The sequence below is a fragment of the Onychostoma macrolepis genome, chromosome 08 (genome assembly GCF_012432095.1).
Source record: "Onychostoma macrolepis isolate SWU-2019 chromosome 08, ASM1243209v1, whole genome shotgun sequence".
In the NCBI taxonomy this organism is placed as follows: Eukaryota; Metazoa; Chordata; class Actinopteri; order Cypriniformes; family Cyprinidae; genus Onychostoma; species Onychostoma macrolepis.
This window is the reverse complement of record NC_081162.1, coordinates 12505877-12519002: the sequence shown is the minus strand read 5'-3', so window position 1 is coordinate 12519002 and position 13126 is coordinate 12505877. Positions and strand designations below refer to the sequence as shown.

Below are 13126 nucleotides of genomic sequence, written 5' to 3'. Positions count from 1 at the left end.
GAGTGTGAGAGAGACAGAGAGGGATTACCGATATATATTGTGAGGCACATAGACTTCACTGGAAGGGAACTCCAGTACTTCTTTAACCGCCCGTGGATTTTTCTCAAAAACTGGCTTCACTGGAATCAGTTCTGGGGACAGACACCCAGGAACCGTCTCTGGCATTGGAGACACTTCCAGTCTCAGAAAACCTTTCAGACAACACATACATAAATGGTGCAAGATGAGTTACATGCCAAAGTTTGATCCTTATAAATATTTTTTTTTTAAATCACAAGATCACTTCTGTTAACTCCATTGTAAGAAAAATTCCGTAAAATTTATGGTAAAAAACCAAGCTGTGGTTGCCAGAATTCTACCGTAAAAAAATATGATAACAACATTTTAGGTTTTACGGTTTTCAATTAAATTTACAGTTAAATACCGTAATTTCATTAACTGATATAATGTTAATATACCAACCTATTAAAGTACTGAAATCTGTTTTGTACCTTTGAAATACACTGATAACCACCAAATGCAGGTGGTGATGAGAAAGTCACATGATGAACCAAAGCCCATCAAAAGCATCAAACTTACCGTTAACCATTTAACAGGTTTTTACTGTAGCATTTTCACAGTTTTTTACCGTTAAAATCACAGTCATTTTTTACAGTGTCCTTACACATAAGAGTTTTTTCTGTGGACAGACTGGACTGTAAGAAGGCACAGTTAGAACATCTCCTCACCAGGTATGATTTTAACACGTCGCTGACTGGACGACCTCTTGATGTCCCCCAGGAACTTGAACAGGTCCTCGTCACTCAGACGCTCTCCTTCCTGCCAGCACACACAATAAATGGTCAGCTCATTTTTTCAAATCAAATGTGTCTGGAAGATTTTATGGAGAACAGCAGAATAATTCTTTAGTTTAGAGGAAGAGTATTGCAAGAATGCAGTGTGATATTAGAGCTAGCTGAAGAACGCAGGCGCCAGTTAATCTAGAGAATGTGAAGAATGGAATAATGTACTCAAGGTGACCAACTAAAATTCAAATCATTTCAACAACTTATTTTTCACAGCGCTAATTCAATGAGTTTGGATTTTTTTGCACAGGAAAGAACTGTTCTGAAATATAACTTGTAAAAAAATAAATAAAAAATCATTCCATTGAGTTCATTTAGCTTCTTAATACATGTTGCTGGTCTTTTTGTGAACAAATCATCGTGTGCACTGTGCTTGCTCGTGTAAATGACTTCCTATATATCTGCCATATTAGATGACATCATCAAGCCCTCTTATTTTTCAGCTCCTCCCCTTCAACCACCTGTTACCTAGAAACCCTGCCCACCTACTGTACAATACGGTTCAAAAGTCTAGGGTCAGTAAGATTTTTTTTTTAAAGAAATTAATACTTTTATTCAGCAAAGATGTATTGATCAAAAGTAAAAACTATTTTACAAAAGATTTCTATCTCAAATAAATATGCTTTTGAACTTTCTGTTGATCAAAGAAAGATGTTTTCACAATAATATTTAGCAGCACAACTGTTTTCAACATAAAAAATAATAAATGTTTCTTGAGCATCAAATCAGTATAGATTTCTGAATGATCATGTGACACTGAAGACTGGACTCATGTCTGCTAAAAATTCAGCTTTGCCATCATAGGAATAAATCAATTAAAAAATATATTACATTAAAAACATTTAAAATGTTAAGATATTTGACAATATTACTGGTTTTACTTCTTTAAAAAAAACATGACAAAATCTTACTGACCCCAATTCTCTGAATGAATCAAGCATTTTTTCTTGAATATTCTCTTTGCTATGAATTCTGCAAACAATACCTGCTTGATGAATGTGCACATGGTAAGAGCTGGTTTGAAGCCAGATAGGATATAGTTGTCCTCCATCATGCTGAATCTGTCAGAGTTACGTCTGGGCAATCCCTTCTTTTCCAAACTACTCCTGCCTGTGCCAAAATCAAAATTGTACACAATTTTTTTAGCGAGTGATGCATTGTATTAACAGACCAATGGTATTCATCTATTCAGTATTTTACCGTTCATACTGTCTGTGTCACTTATGTCTCGCTCCAGGGTGGAGTTGATAGCACTCATGATGTTAACTGTTGCAAAGGCGAATGGCATCCTGTAGCGGCCCAGTCTTTGACAAAACCCCTCCGCCTGATTCCTCAGCTTATCCAGCTTGTCTCTGTTCTGATGTACAAAGAAAAAAGAAGGAGATTCATAGAAAGAAAGTGGTTTTATTAATTACAATATTTCTCATTAGAGAAATAATGCAGAATTGAAATTCATTTGAGAAAGAATTGATTGAATTATGCACACTTTATGGCCACATGTGGACACTCATAACCAACTCATATGTGCTTGTTTGAATTCAAAATAATTAATCTACTCTTCTGGGAAAGCGTTCCTCTAGACATTGGCAGATGCAGGGTTTTGAAAGGGCTCTTCCCCACCAGACTCAGTGAATGATTTCTTTATGGACCGTACTTTTGTATACAGGGGTATTGTCACAACCCATGGCAAAATCTGATAATGAGCAGGCGGTGTCAACGTACTTTTGGCCATGTTGTGTACATAAACAACTTGAGAAAAAGAGAAGTGTTCAGCAGTTACCTTAGTAGTGTCACTCTCCTTCAGTACCATGTATGGTTCAGCACAATCCCCGATCTCTCCCTGCTGGAGAACCTTCTCAATCTACACACGTTCAACACAAACACACTATTAATAACACTATTGTTACTCAACATTCATCGTCATCTCCATTAAAAATTCTAAAAAAGGCCAAATTCCTGTAGATTAATCAGCCTGACCTATACATGGGTTTATCAATTGTTTATAATATACATTTAAAACCAACAAACCAGAGAAGTGTCAGAATTTGAATCATTTTTAGGTATACAGTCACTATTAATCAACACTACCTTAACAACCAGATAGATATCTGGAGAAGGGTAGGAGATTGAGAAAATTGCAGATCTGGCCGAAGAGGAGGGGTCAGTGTGGGGAGTGTGGGCCCGCAGGAAACCCTTCGTCTGATCCGAGTTCATGTCAAAGTGGAAGTTCTCTGAAATCTGAAGGAAAAAATACTGTGATTAGCCTGGATAGCATAAAACAACCAGCCTGCTAGGGGTTTTATCATATTAAAGAAACAGAAGGGAAATTGTGGTGCATAAAGAACAAAAATACTTCCTCAAATTTTAGGCAGAGTGAACCAATCATAATGGAAAGACACCTCACAAACAGCAACATTTGCACAGTTTCCCACTAAATTACCACCGAATCTCACTCAATCTGGCAAAACCCATCTTCAAGCCTTACTTGGGCATATCAGAAATCCCAATTTATGTTTTTCTCTCTTAACATTGTCAAATGGGTAATTCATCCTATCCAAAACACTCTCTTCACCAAGCCAGGGGGGAAAAAACATGCTGCATAAAGTCCCTATTTAGCATGAATCATCTGGTCTGTCTCTTGCATTAACCTTCTTCAGTAAAAGCTAAAGCTAAAGAGGATTAATGTAATACTTCAGGATATTCCTCCCAAATATATCTGCTGTCTGTCCATTTAATATGGAAATACACACAGCTTGCATGAAAACACGCTGATTTCTTAAGATCCATGACTGTCAGTCCAAGATTTCTTAAATTTGTGGTAAAGACAAGCTGTGGTTCATGTTTACTGGTTTTATAGACCTTGGTCTAAACTGTTCGGACTGAATTTTGTGACCCATTTCTACTTCTTTGTAATTAAATTGTTGTTTTAGATGTCTACACACACACACAAATTAAATATAGATGTTGATTTAACCTTTGACAAAACAATGTGGCTGTGGATAATGAAAAAGTCTCTCATTAGTCTCTCTGTTCAGACTGAAATTGAGGAATGTGGGAGGACTAACAGGAAGAACAGTGACAGGAAGAATATTTATTAATTATGTCTCCCCAGCTTAAGCAAATGGGTTTAAGCAGAAGGGTCAAAATACCAAAATTATACCACATATTTGAGATTTTTTCATAGCTTTTAAGATAAGCATTAGAAACTGACCTTCTTCTTCTCCTTCAGGTCATAGAGGGCCATGGTTGCAAAGAGGGGCTCAATTTCAATTTCAAATCTGTAGAAGGAAGAACAATATTTCAAAACCAAATACAACTCTAGGCAAGGCAAGGCAAGTTTATTTATATAGCACATTTCATACACAGTGCTAATTCAAAGTGCTTTACATAAATGGAAGTGAAAAAGTCATTAAAAAAAAAAAAGTCAACAATAAAAACAAGGAATTAAAAAATAATAATAATAAAAACAAGATATAAAAATTGATTTAAAAAGAATTTAAAACAGTTAAGAATAGAAAATGATTATTACATAGTGCAATCAGTTCGGACGTAGCACAGTGTTCTTTAAACCAAATTTTTATGCCTATGCTATGAAGACCATTTCAACCTCAAAGTATAAAATGTAACAGGTAATTTAAAATAATATATCAGAACAATCATTCAGAGAAAATAAACTATAACAGTGAATGGCAAGGAACTATTACTTGATGGTCTGGCATCGCACTAGTATCCTCTGTCCAAAGTGCTCCTTGGGACAGTCGGGAATAGGCCGAATTGCTACTGCATCCTCCTGTACTCAGTCAAGGGCAGATTGAAGACAATATTTAACTTCTAACACAAAAATGAAATAGCTCAAGAATATTCTGTAAAGAACACTGTTTAACAGTATTTAAAGTAAGGCAAGGCTGCACCTCATCAATAGGTGGGTAGAGGCCGAAGAGCTCGCCATAGCGGTTGCTATTTCTGGCCTCCTGGTTGAAACGATCCAGCTCCTCTGGGCTGCTATAGCGCAAGAGGCTCTCCACACGACGGTCCGGCTGCAGGGCCCGTAAGTTGAAGTCTGAGCATGTGAGGGTGGTCCGAGTTGAATCATCACACAGTGCGGGCAGGGATGGCGACTTTTCCTGAGGGATACGAGAGACCATATTACACTATATATTACATACACAAGACATTTTTCTTAGGATCCCCAGGAGCCCAAAAGAGGACTTATTATAAAATAAATAATTTAGTTATTAATTATTAAAAATAAAATAAAATACATTCATCAATTTTTAAAAAGTTTATAAATAAAACATATAATGAAATAATATAAAAGAAAAGAAAATCATTACATTTATGATTAATAATAAAAAATAAGGACTGTTTACATTTATCACATTTTAAAAAGTTTATAATTACATGCATAAAATGTATAAATATTTATAAAAAGAAAAGAAAAAGAGAAAATGTTAAATTTATAATGAATGATAAAAACTTCACACTTATCACAATAAAAGTGTATATATATATATATATAGGCTATAAAAGAAAAGAAAAGAAAAATACAATCGGAATGTCTATTTACACTTTGTTTGCAGAAGCTATTTGTGACAACATTACAAAAGATGGTCGTTAATTGTCAGTGGATGAGATGATTAAGTTCTTGCCGCTTGACGCATTCTTTACGATGCAAGCGACCCCAGTTCAATCCGCCTTTTGCCGAATTCAGTCTTTTCACATCTCTTATCACATTGGAAAGGCGTTTATTTTTAATAAAAATGAAGGAAATAACCAAAAAGTTTAAATTAAAATATTGGTTAGGGTTAGGGTAGGTGAAGGGAGGGATTTATTGTCCCAATAAGGCAGGATAAATAGAATCTATAGCTATTTGCGCTTAGTGTAAATATCATATCACTAAGAAAATACTGCTATTTGCACTTAGCATCAATCGCTGTTTACACTTAAGTGCAAATAGCCGCTGTCAAATAAAATAGTGAAAAAAAAAGAAAAAAAAAAGCTAATGGCTAATTTAGGGGGAAAAACAGATTGAAAAACATCAACACACGTGGACCATTGAAAACAACATAGTACTCCACCGGTATTCCTAGGGGCACATGTGCCACAGTCGGCGGGCATGAGTGAGCCACGGACGGCGGGCTTGACTGGGCAACAGCTGACGGGCTAGATGGCGGGCTGGTTCTGGATCGGGGCTGGACACTCTCCAGACACCGGAGGATCCCTTGCCTCCAGCTCAGTTCAGTGGTGTATGGGAGGTCCATGGGGCGATGGTAATTGGCCCCGAGCCAGAACAGAGAATTAAGCGTCGCGTCGTCTGGCGGCGTATTCACAGCGAGCCCGCAGAACTCTCACGCATACTCCACGAGCGGGACAGCTCGGCGGGCAAGGGCGGAAAAGCGAGCGGTTATTTCCATCGCCGCGGGGAGGAACAAAAGACTTTTCAAACAATGAAAAATAAACACGGGGGACAGGGAACGTCGCTTACACTTTCTGTATGGGTCTCGGATTCTGTCTCGCGGTCGTGGTTGTAGTGAAGACGCACGAGGCAGGAATAAACAAAGAGATACTTTTAATAAACATCAACACACGTGGACCATTGAAAACAACATAAATCCGAGACAAAGAAACTCTAGGAACTGAAGGCTTATAAAGGACAGGCAAACGGGATGATTAATAAACTCAGGTAAACAGACTGAAGGTGATTTAACTTATAATTAGAACAGGAACTAAACCAAATAAGGACAAACAGGAACTTAAACACGTGACAGTAAAAGCTAATACAGTACAAGCTAAAAGTGATGGTTTAGGTTAAATTCATTTTCATTAAAAGTAGCACAAAAATGAACTATTTTCCAATCTCATATTATTGTGATAACTGACTAAACTGGCAAAGCCTCCTTAACTTCATTCGCTGCTCTAATTCACATGTAGTCATGTGGCAGAGGAGCGAATGTAGTTAAGGAGGCATTAACAGCTCAGTCAGTATTCACAAAAGACATAAGATTGGAAAACAGCTTATTTCATATGCTTTTGTTTTTCATTTTACTTTCATCTTACTATGTCTTTTGTGATTACCGACTGAACTGGCAATGCCTGCTTAACTTCATTCGCTCCTTTGCCACATAACTACATGTGAAATAGAGCAGAGGATCTCTGTACAGTTCTGAGACTAATGCTTTTTTCCAGGAAGACCATAAGCCTTTGAGATGGATGAATTCTCAAAACCCTAGGAGAGATTTCTGTTAATCGCCAAATATAAGAACCATATGCACGGGCTCTGATAGTGGGCATCATGCAGGGTTCCCATGATACACTGCGTCTAGCCTATGGGATAGACCTTCCCGTACCATTTGTATTCTTAATCTGCTTGCTTAGAGACACACATCACAGAACAGAGCTGGCTAGCGGGACCTTTAGTACTCCTCTGGATTGCTAATAACCCCTGCAGTGAATGCAGAGGCCCTTTAAAGGATCCAAAACTAAGGGAGGATCTTGGGGTTCCTGCAGACTCTCAATCTAAACTCATGAAAAATACATGGAGTGAAACAAATCTTTGTGGTTTGGATAATTAAATCTTGGCAAAGCTGCACTGGGACGGAAGTAGTCGGGACAGAATGAATATTCATGCCTCATTATGTCCCTGGACTCTGACAAACAGGGGTGGGATGGAGCCAAGATGGTGGTCATGGGAACAAATAGAAAAGAAAAATACCTGGGAGAAAGACTCTGCTTATTTTCCTTATTCTTTTCAACTCTTTACTTCTTATTAAGAGGAAATGAATATGTTTTGTTTGTGTCCTATGGCAGGGAATGAGTACACATAATGGAATGGGTGGTGACACACTTCAGAGGCTTTAATATAATAATAATAATTACGAACAAAAAAAAAAAAGAGGAATATAAGTGTCTGTGGGGTTGGGTGGCGTCCTTGAGTGACACTAATAACAATGTGAACAAAAATCCCAATTAGCTGCTTTGTTGTTGTAAAATAGCATCTGTATAAAAGAGGAAAGGTTTTATAAACTGTGCTTACGACTTGCTCTTGTTTGTCAGGGTCAACGTCAGACTCAAACGTCTGTCTCTGTAAGGCTCTGCTAGCATCCGTCCTCTCGGCGTACGCAATCCATCCATAACCCTGAGATCTGTAAATGAGAAACACAACAGCATTATAGTATCTGTGTCTGGTGTCATTTCTTTGAGTTATGTTTTTTGAATATTTAAGCTGCAGTATTTAAAATTCAGCCCCGAGGAAGGACAGGAAATGCATGAAGTCTGGGAATTTACTTTCTGCTAACCACCAGCCAGGGCTGCGTGTAACTCTGAACACAGTCCCTCACATGAGGATCCAGCTCCACTCTGGAGACACACAAACACACACATTATAACAACACTCAAAGCTTTACAGACACACACTCCGATCGCAAAGTGTATTTTAATTTTATGTGTATAATGCTTAGAATTATTATATTACAAAATAATAAAATAATGTATTTATTTATAAAATGATAATAATAAATTATATATATATATATATATATAAATTTATTCATTTAATAAATATACAGTATATATTTTATATATAATATAAATAATTAAATAAATCAATTAAACAAATTGACACTACTATTGATGCCAATAATATATAAACACCATTATTATTGCCATTATATTTTTGCATCTAAATGGTTGCAAATGAATTTTCATCTCTGTTATAAGTGGTTTTGCATTTCTCACCTGAGATTGAAAATGAATAATTTATGCAAACAAAACAAATTGACTTGTGAACCCTCCTTTCTGTTGAATGAACATACTGTAAGTATACTGGTTCTGTTCTTTAGAGATCCACAAATGCCACCTTTTATTGAAAGCTAAATTAAAGATATTGGCCAATTTCTACTCAATCTAATGAATTGCCTACCTACACTGCATTACAATCACAACACAACTGCTCAAGTCAGCACAAAGATATTTGTGTAGTTGAAATTCTCGACCCCAGCAGGGAGCATCCAGCACTTACCCTTCCTCAGGGACAGAGGGGCGGATGGTCCTGCATTCCCTCTCCACCAGCTCCACCTCCAGGTCGTCGTCTGGAAACTCCCCCAACTCCTGCATGAGCTCGGCATCTCCACTGCGCAGCTGTGACATCAGGAACTCATCCAGGTCCACCGGCTCAACTGCTTCATATGACTGAGGCTATAAAGATGACCAGGACATACGATCAAAAAACTAGTGATCATAACATCAGCTCTTTGATGGTATGGACACCAGGTATTATGAAAACTCCCCAGTTACACCCTTAAAAATAATGGTTTCAAACGATGCCATAGAAGAACCATTTGGTGTTTCCCAGAGAACCTTTAGTGCATGGTTTTTCTTAGTGTAAAGATCATTTGAAAAATCTTTTCATGGATGTTAAAGGTTCTTCGTGAAACCATAGAACCTAATAACCGTTTTTTAGGAGACATAAAAGCATCTGCAAGACATCACCTGGTCCATTTCAGACATAATCTATGACGTCATAATAATATGAAACAAAAGCAGTGTAAATTATGAGAATGTATACCTTATTCAACAGCCTCCATAGCATCAATAGTTGCAGTAAACAGAGGCCAGAAACCATCATAAAATATGAAGTCTACCGTGAATATATCACTACTGTATTTTTTATCGACACTAAAGCATTCAATCCAATTCAACATTTGTTGTGTATCAAAGAAGACATGTTTTTAATCTCCCTTTATACCAACTTATGAAATGCCTAAAATAAAAACACACACAGAGAGAACTAGAATGCTCTATGACCCCCATTAAACAATGAAACAAAGAAGGAGGCTGGTAGGAAGCAATAAATCAGTTTACAGCTGATGACATGTTCAGACCATAGCAGTAAAAAAATGCATTGCCTACAGTTGTATTCCTCTTTTAGTAAAGTTAGAGTGGAACAGAGCGTGTTTTGTCGTGACTTGAGGCAGACAGCTCCAGACCTGCTGAAGATAATCAACATAACTGCTGCAGTGCTTTGGGAGGTTGTGATCTCTTGAGATGTTTCATAGAGATGGATTAATCAGAAGGCTATTGGGCATAAAAACTAAACCATCAAACTAATGCCTGTGGAAAGAGACCAAAGCATGTCAAATAAAGGATTTAATAAAGTGTAACTTTATGATAACCCTAGCTGGTTATGTAACGTCTCTCAAACATTTTTTTCACAGTTAAGGATTAGTGAAGGCTTATCTCTTGCAAAGTGTTGTACAACAATATTACCAGTTATCTGAAACATGCCCTTTTAACACAAGGACTTATAACTATAACAATTCTGATAAAACAATTTCAAAACAAAGTATCATATCTAAACCATGTAAAGGTGTAGATGTTGAATGTCATCACAACAGAAATCAATAAACAATCAATCTAGATAAGTTTGTTATATAATGAAAATCATGTGTCTGCAGCATTTCATCAAGGAATCTTAAGAAAGACACTGTACTGTCTAAGTTATCTGATATCATCTGATCTCTATGGAAGCCCATTTCTGCCTCAGAGTAAAAAATAAACAGGGTAATTGCGAGAACAGATAAAATAAGCGTTATACTTTTTGTCAGATTCAAGAGATACTGTAAAGTTGCAAACTATGAAATGATCACAAAATATGGAGGACCCTGAGCCCGAGGTACAGTAGGTCACAATTGTGAGATATAAAGTTTCAAAAGTGTGAAATAGTTGCAATTGGATTAAATAAATTTAGTCACAACAGTGAGAAATAAAATCACAATTGCAAGAAATAAAAAGTTGCAAATGAGAAATAAAGTCAGAATGGTAACAAAGTCACAACTGCGAGATTTGCAATAGCATGAAATAAATTTGCAATTGCGAAACAATTACAATAGTGGGAAATACATTCACAATTGCGAGAATTGCAAAAGTGAGAAAAAAGTTGTTAAAGAGAAATAAAGTTGCAAGTGAGAGATTTGACGTTGCAATAGCATGATATAACTTTGCAATTATAAGAAAGTCACAATAGTGGGAAATAAAATCACAATTACGAGAAAAAGTTGCAAAAGTGAGAAATAAAAATTGTAATAGGGAGAAACAAAGTTGTTACACTGAAATAAAGTCACAATAGTGAGATATAAAGTCACAAGTGTGTGAAACAAAATCACAACTGCAACAAATAAAGTAGCAAAATTGAGAAAGTCGCAAATGAGAAATAAAGTCACAACTGCGAGATAGAAAGTTGCAATAGCATGAAATAAATTTGCAGTTGCGAAACAATTACAATAGTGGGAAATACATTCACAATTGCGAGAGTTGCAAAAGTGAGAAAAAAGTCGTTAAAGAGAAATAAAGTTGCAAGTGAGAGATTTGAGGTTGCAATAGCAAGATATAACTTTGCAATTATAAGAAACAGTCACAATAGTGGGAAATAAAAATCACAATTACGAGAAATAAAGTTGCAAAAGTGAGAAATAAAAATTGTAATAGGGAGAAACAAAATTGTAACACCGAAATAAAGTCACAATAATGAGATATAAAAATCACAAGTGTGTGAAATAAAGTCCCATTTGTGAAAAATTAAGTTACAATAGGGAGATATAAATTCTATTAGATTTTATTTATTTACTCTACGGTGGAAACAGGCATCCATAGATTTTTGCATAGCAAGTGCTTGCTTACATCTCTGGTGTCTACCTGAGGTAGTACAGGGAACAAAGTGAAAAGCCTTTGTATTTAAATATTGCAACTGTTTTAACTTTTTTTGCTGTGTGGTTTGTGTACATCAGCAGCAGCTGACAAGGGAAGAGCAGAGGGTAATTGTTGATGAATACTGATACAGTCTACGGGTGGAGGTGTAATTTCTGTAGCTCATCTAACCTCATTCACTCAAAAGCAGCGACGGGAAACAAAAAGGCATTCGAGTGCAATGCATTTCTTAGAGAAAACAGGAAATTAAAAAAAAAACTCTGACTTTCATAGAATTGTATTATTTAACACAAAGGTTTAAATATAAATTTCTCATCCTGAGGCCTAATTGTGATTTTTGGAACATGGAAGCAACCAACAAAACAGTTCCCGGTCTATATTCAAAAACATCAAGCTTAATATAACCCACCCAGGCTGTGTGCATTGTGCAAATTTAGCTTAGAGTTTCATTTCTGCATCTACCAATTTAATGCAACCAACATACAGCAGACGGAGCAAGTACATCTAAAAAGGATGAAAGAAAATACTCACCAAAAAATTCTTACGAACAAACTACGAGGCGACTGACAAGATGGCGTTGCCCGGAAATAAAAACGACTTGTTTCTGCACAACTCTTCCTTAACAGGTTTGAGCCGAATGAAGCAGTCTAAATTTTGTGGCTTCCAAAATCAGGATATGACATCACAACCACTTCCCTTACTAGCTATGATGAAATAGCAGGGGCACATATGGAAGTCAAAAACGTAAAGATAAGTTAAAATCAAATTATGAGTCCATATTCTGCTTTCAACTTTAAGAAACACTGAAGGAGTTTTTATGATCACTGTCAAAAAAAGTGGGAGGTAGACTATTGTAGACTATTATTGTATGTTTACAGTGGTGCATGAAAGGGTTAAAATTAGCTAGCGGTGAGATAGCTAATAAACAAGAATGCAGATGCATAATAAAATACTTTACTAACAATTAACAATTGTGCCATGCTATTGGTTAAAAATATTGTTATACAATAAACAAGCAATGAATGCTAAATAGAAGGGTTTCTTGTACTGTAAGATACATGTGTACACATCAGGGCGCTATAATGCGTAAACAACTGAATTTACCAAATATGCAAGAATTATGACTACTTATCAATCATTTTAACACATTATTACTGAAGTATAAGAAGAGAATAGCAGTTTTTCATCTTTCAAAATCATAACATTAACATTTGCCTTTCACTGCAATTTGTCTATGTGAAAAATGAGAAAACATCATAGGGAAGATTATGTTTCTATGAAGTCAACAGCTTCTAAAATCCATGGATATTACAGATGAGTGAGTGAGTGAGTGAGTGTGTGTGTGTGTGTGTGTGTGTGTGTGTGTGTGTGTGTGTGTAAGCTGGAAAGCAACAGCTGCAGTGGTTTGGTAGCCTGGGCTCTGACCCATTTTCAGCATAGAGGAAGCACAGACAGGTTAGAGCTTAAATATATGCACATAGCCACACTCACACACACATTTTCTCATGTTATTAATATAAATGAAATAAAAACATAATTTAATATTGTTTTTATAAATTAAATAAATGCAATAAATAAAT

The 13126-nt window shown here is 36.2% G+C and overlaps 1 protein-coding gene across 3 annotated transcripts in view; it reads right to left on the bottom strand.

Moving 5' to 3' along the window:
* dock8 (dedicator of cytokinesis 8) overlaps window positions 1-13126 on the bottom strand; it is a 44485-nt gene that overhangs the window by 22295 nt on the left and 9064 nt on the right. For 2 of the 3 annotated variants that reach the window (XM_058785529.1, XM_058785530.1), the window contains exons 3-14: window positions 8863-9038; window positions 8130-8201; window positions 7879-7987; window positions 4757-4969; window positions 4550-4635; window positions 4057-4123; window positions 2934-3083; window positions 2626-2706; window positions 2046-2202; window positions 1831-1955; window positions 729-819; window positions 29-191 (exon numbers count right to left, since the gene is read on the bottom strand). In XM_058785529.1, coding sequence (XP_058641512.1) covers window positions 29-191; window positions 729-819; window positions 1831-1955; window positions 2046-2202; window positions 2626-2706; window positions 2934-3083; window positions 4057-4123; window positions 4550-4635; window positions 4757-4969; window positions 7879-7987; window positions 8130-8201; window positions 8863-9038 — 1490 coding nt within the window. Of the gene's footprint in view, window positions 1-28; window positions 192-728; window positions 820-1830; window positions 1956-2045; window positions 2203-2625; window positions 2707-2933; window positions 3084-4056; window positions 4124-4549; window positions 4636-4756; window positions 4970-7878; window positions 7988-8129; window positions 8202-8862; window positions 9039-12077; window positions 12248-13126 lie in introns of those variants that run through there. The other variant, XM_058785531.1, reaches the window with a different exon arrangement.